This window comes from Sphaeroforma arctica, assembly GCF_001186125.1.
Source record: "Sphaeroforma arctica JP610 unplaced genomic scaffold supercont1.390, whole genome shotgun sequence".
Taxonomy (NCBI): domain Eukaryota; class Ichthyosporea; order Ichthyophonida; genus Sphaeroforma; species Sphaeroforma arctica.
Window position 1 is genome coordinate 50877 of NW_014040168.1, and position 6030 is coordinate 56906.

The window sequence follows — 6030 nt, forward strand, 5'->3', positions numbered from 1 at the left end:
ACATACATACATACATACATACATACAAACATACATACCTACATACATATATACATGCATACATACATATATACATACATACATACTAAACCCTAAACCCTGTATTTATCTACAGAGCTATCGCCCGTTCATAAACTACAGCGTGCTTTCTAGTATATCTAACAAACTACCAACCAACAGTGACTAAGAAGTAAACCCCAAGAAAAAACCCCCCCACCAGATATGGCTCATACCGGGGAAATCGGATGTCTGGTTGTAGATGTCCACGTATATGTCGCCCACGCGCAAGTGATCTTTGAGCTGAGAGAACTCAAAATCAGCTCCCAACGACGGGTCCTGCTCGCCGCTGCGCATCTTCTCCTTCTGTTCTTCCAGATAGCTCACCAATTCTGTACAAAGAAAAACAGAGTGCAGATGAAGGATATCTGTCAATACATATGAATCCTTTATCCTTATAAAGTCCGTTTGATATGAAATACAGACGTGTGGGGTCTGTTCAGGGCGAGAGCAGAAAGAACCAAATACACCCCCAATATGCTATAATAAATAATATGCTATTTGTTTCGAGCATGTACTGTGGTTTCCGCCACACACCGTATTGCTAAATCACACGTCATTCTAAAATTTCACGTCCATCTTGTACATTCACAGAGTAATTGAATGTTGTAACATGTATTTAATTGCAATAGAGGTTCTGCTCAGACACTGACGACCTTGACGATCTCATCACAATTGGCAATTCATCACAACACACAAAACATGCGGTCTTTCAGCTTCCGATGTACTAAACGTTTCCTCATACCTCCACGTGTGCCGTTATTCCATATCAGATAAGGCGAGTTCTCGTTGATGTTCGCGGCGCGCAGCAACACCGTGGGATCGGGATCGGCCAGCTTACTGCACAAGTCATTGGTCAGTAGAGCCCGCAGACATTTCCTCAGCACATGGTTGGTTGCTTCGTCTTGGGGGTGTGTGGAGGGGGTCTTTGTGGGGCTCTTTTGTTCGTGGTAACCACCGAGGTGCGCTAGAGCGATGACTGCTAAGCGTGCGTGCTCGTTGATCATGGCCTGGCCTGTGAGCGCGGCATTCTGGGTCTTCTCATCGGCTGTGGGCGTGTATAGAGGTGTGTGTGTGAGAGGGTGAGCTTCAGATATGTTGAGTGTGTGTGTGATCGCAGCATAATATTCAGACACCTCCTCGGAAGTTCCCACACACGTCAATATAACCGTATTCAACGATGTGTATCGTGTCCCGAATAGCACGTCATGAGCAGCCGTCAAACGCTTCAAACTCGCGGTTGAGATCAATCATGGCCGCATCAGTATCCACCATATAAATGAAGCATTGGAGAACCACAGGCGCACACGAATATCCTACATCTCCGCACAAACTATAAACCTATATGGTAGTCGTGTAGAAACTTAATAATGTCTCACGCGCACACTCTGAATCAAAATGAAACATCGCGCACGCACAAACTATGAAACTACGTGATATTCGTGTGACATACGAATACATTCACATGCACAAGCAACAAGCACATGCAGTACACCGTACCCTGCTCTTGGGCCTCCGCCTTGACCACATCCACCTCATCAGAGTCAGCCACCTCGACGACTTCAGTCTCATTGTTGTTCTCTTTGGTAGCGTCGCTGTCCAGCGTAAGCGTGTCGTGGGGGTTGGCGGTGAGCGTGACATCGTACTCGAAGATGAGTGCGAGAAGGTAAAAGAGCACGCCCGCGTCTAGTAGTAGATTTTGAAGCGTTGCGTCTGTGCCGAAGCTGGCTATGCACTGCAAGGAGGCCCTGCGGAGTGGTGGGAAAGAGAAAGATGATGAGAACATATGTTTGGGTTCTGCAGATGTCGATAAAGCACGCTTGAATTTGACAGCTGGTGGGAAAATATGCTGAAGATACACAGTTGGTGCGAGATTACGCGTAACTTTGCAAGAGGCGGAGACTAGTCGACGGCTGACATGCGATGGACAACGTTCACGCATTAAGGCGGAGTTTTATGCCTTTTAGGAAAGGGAGAGGGGCTTCAAACTAAACCCTGAGAACCCATATTGTGCGCACTAGTTAATACATCATGGTATGCTCATGCAGAGTAATGTAAGATGTGGATGCATGAGAATGACAAATTTGGGTTGCAGATTCCTATGTATGTCCTCTGACTACTCTGCGGGTATCCAATTGTTTATTGATTGATTTTTTAATTTTTTAATTTTGAAGGGAGGGGGTGAGAAGGTGACTTATTCCGACGGTTGTATACGCGGGTAGTCCAGGTGTATTTCACTACAGCAAAATACAGGCTAAGATGGCACAATCGTATCAAGCATGCCATTGATATAGTCACGCACACTGCAAGCCATATGATCGAACAGACAGAAACACTCAGTGCCAAATAAGGACCTTATTACACCATGTAAAGAAGTGCTTCTACGTCCGTCGGATCTGCATTGACCAGAATACGATGTCACATCCCGATGCTAGGACGCAAAGATACAACGATACGACCAAAATCACGATGCAACGACACAGGCAAACCCAAACTACCATCCCGATCAACGATTCAAACGTGCTACTTACCGGACCAAATGAGGGCAATTGGCGCAGAACAAGCATCGCACCACATCGTTGACCACATGCTTGTACTTCTTGATCTCCGTTCGACAGTCGTCAAACTCGGCCGACGCCGCGTAGAACAGGATCAGATCCTGGCATACGCCCACGGGCATGTCTGTGGACTGTGAGTTGCTTGACACCATGGATGTCACGCGTGAGAAGGTGGTTGACAGCACCTCGAAGCCTCCGTCACGTCTGTGGGCGTGGGAGCGTGCGTGGGTATGTGTGAGCGATGGTCGGACCAAGTGAGCGGGTGCGGATACATATAGATGATGATTGCATGTTGAGCGTGTGAGTTTGCTGAAGTGGAGCGCGTGGTACGTTGTACCGTAATCAGCAATATGAAACGCACAAAAACGTGGTGGACAGCATCTAGTTAAGCGTGTGTGTGTATTGGGAAGGTGGAGGATGTGTGTTTGTGCGAGTGGTGGCATTTGCTAAGTGTAAGTGTGAGCACATATTAGTGAGTGCGTGAGTTCTCCTCAACCAAATGCAAACATTGTCAATGGAGGCATTTGTATAACTATTCGTTCGCACGTGCTTTCTCCTGACTGTGCCCCAGTCTGTGTGCTCTGACATGTTCAAATCGTGAACCCCCCCTCCCTCCCCCCCCTACGGAGTGAACCCAAGCCAAGTACACCAGACAACTTTTCGATATAATTACTCTCTCTTCCGCACGGCCCATCTACAACATCAAACGAAGACCACAGATTCATACACTCGTCTCCGTTAAATTGTTCGAGTTTGTGAGATTGTGGTGAATATTTTTGTTGTGGTGAATATATTTGGACACTTACCTCAGCTCATCCGCGTTGAGGGGAGAGGTATTGACCGTATGATACGCCAACGCGCAACACGCAGGAAGGAGTGTGTGCTGGTTGGCAAACAGCCCAGGATCCTCGTTCTCAAGTGTCATTGTAGCCAGGAGTTGGGGATACCCAGAGTACTTGTATGGCTGCAGAATATCGCCGTATCTGTGTTGTGTGTGGGTGGGGTGGGGTTGCATTTTGCGTGTGAGAGGGGAATTACAGGTAGGTTTACAGTATTCGTGGCGAAAAAAAATCCTGAGCAGGATACGTGCTTTTCTACTAACAATATTATTCTATTTACGTACTTCCTTAACAAGACAGTACACTTCCTTACCTACTAAACAGGATAGTCTGCGATCGTATGATCAGATCAATGCGCCTGTAGTCTGGCCCATCCATCGCCACATCGCCCTGGTGAGCGGCACATAGCAGTTCGTATGCTTCAGCAGTTTTGTCAAAGATTTCGCGAGCCTCGGGATCAGGGTTCTTATCTGGATGGTATTTGGCGGCCATGCGGAAGTACGCCTTTCGCACTTTGCCTTCTTCGTACGGCATATCTCTGTAAGGGTGGGATATTAGAGGTTCAGATGCATGCACTTGGTGGGGAGTGAGTACAACACTGTGGGTGGACGGGGGTAAAACCTCGGTCGAAATCACATACATGGACTAGCTGAAAGAATGTACGGGTAGCTTGGTGTCCAATACAGGAAAAGAGTATGCTATGATGAAATACTTCAAGTGCTCAAATTGACGGGAATATTGAAAGTCTCATGTTTAACTTGAGAATAGCACACCTGGGTAGATTGAGTATAGCCATGGCATCCTGCTTGGAGAGTGACGGAGGTTTCTTTCCGACCTGCGAGTGATAAAAGTGAAATGGTGAGTACATCCTATGGATAGTCAGAGTGCCGTCTGAGGGCATTATCAGATCTGGACATATGTTGATCAGGACATAGCAACTCCAAAATAGCAAAACCATTCTAGCTCTGTACAAACATGTATAGAATAGGTTCTTTCAATTATCCATACATTTAACGCGTGTAGCTATGAGAAGCGTGCTAATCATAACCCAAGATGCGTATGCTTATCCCTGGTATACACACATGGCATGTAGCATTCTATTTCCTGGATCAGCAGAGCATGCGTCTGAGTAAATCGCTGCACAACCATTTAAATATATGCATGTACCGAGGTCAAACAGTGCATCATCCCTGCATCTGCACATCACGGCGAATAAAGTCTTTTGTTGAGCGATAGCAAATAGACACACTTGCGAACAGGAAAGATCAGACGATGAAAAGTACACCCTTCTACAGCAGCAGTAGCTGAATATATTCAAAGTGATGTAGTGCTCTGCTGCAACCAGAGCCGGTGATGGTGTACACGTACCTCTCGTTGCCACTCATGCAAGATGTCACGTAGCAGCTCTACGTGGTTGTCTATAGGCCAATCTCTGAGAAGCACGATACATCAAGAAAGGAAGGTGAAAGAAACAAAAATGAGTTAGAGGCAAAGAAAGGGGGTATATTCTCACAATGAGAAGTGAGATAGACGATACGAAAGGAGCGATAGAGGCAAACAAGACAGCTATATTCGAAGGATGTTGCAATTGTACAGCCCACATACATACGTTACTGTGGTGCTTGTATTGCTTACATGCCCAATGGCGTTTTCATGAATATGTATCAAATGTTATGTAGGTATGGTGGTACAAATGATTATATAAACATAGCTCAATGCATTGCGTTCTATGCAAGGATTAATATCAACATGAGAATTTGTTTTTATCGCAAAAGAGAACCACTACGCCAACATATGTGAACCGTTTGAAGTTAAACAACAGAAAGGAAGACATGACATGACAAAGACTACGACTCAATACTGGTGTACATGACACTTTGGCTCTGCATTCGTTTCCGTTGTATGGATGTACTTGTCCATGCTGCGAGCCTTTGTACTCGCACACAGCACACATCATTTATTTCTGACTATGCACATATGAAATTTCACACGCCGTGCATATACATAGCACTACTCCACACCACACTTACTTGTATTTGTCCATATTGCAGAGATTTCTGAGGTAGTAGCGCCCACAGAACAGCTCACTCTGCAACTCGCTGTACTGGATAGACGCTATGGGACAGTGCTGATACGGCGCCTGTGCATTGCTCTTCAGCCGAGGTGAGTACTCGCTCAGATGCAGCGATATGCGGTTGATCAAGGTTCGTCGCATGGACCTGTAGTAGTCGCAAAGTGTACAAAAATAGTATGGATATATATATAGTTAAGATGGAGTCTGAAATGACTGAATGTGTACCGAGCCGACTCGACGCCTAGAATAGCTGAAAGTGATGTTAATCCACCAGTCCAATATAACCAAAACAACCCCCCCACCACACACACAGAAAGTACTTGAAGAATAATGAGAGATCTTTGAGATACCCAAACAGCAAATATTCCATGATGCCCCAGACATAGCTATAACATACGGAAAGTGGTTTTTTAATAGTGCATACGTTGTATGCACGCAAGCGAGTAAGTTCTCCAATCTCCCTACAGAACTAACAAGCTGAATTTCACCCCCACACACATGT

The 6030-nt window shown here is 45.8% G+C and overlaps 1 protein-coding gene across 1 annotated transcript in view; it reads right to left on the reverse strand.

The window, feature by feature from the left end:
- SARC_05839 (hypothetical protein) overlaps positions 1-6030 on the reverse strand; it is a gene marked incomplete at both ends in the record, with an annotated part of 32259 nt that overhangs the window by 10432 nt on the left and 15797 nt on the right. Inside the window, 9 exons of the mRNA XM_014300293.1 lie at positions 234-389; positions 803-1105; positions 1558-1805; positions 2589-2819; positions 3422-3598; positions 3768-3992; positions 4228-4289; positions 4823-4886; positions 5485-5673. Of these exons, the coding sequence (XP_014155768.1) occupies positions 234-389; positions 803-1105; positions 1558-1805; positions 2589-2819; positions 3422-3598; positions 3768-3992; positions 4228-4289; positions 4823-4886; positions 5485-5673 (1655 nt within the window). The remainder of the gene's footprint in view (positions 1-233; positions 390-802; positions 1106-1557; positions 1806-2588; positions 2820-3421; positions 3599-3767; positions 3993-4227; positions 4290-4822; positions 4887-5484; positions 5674-6030) is intronic.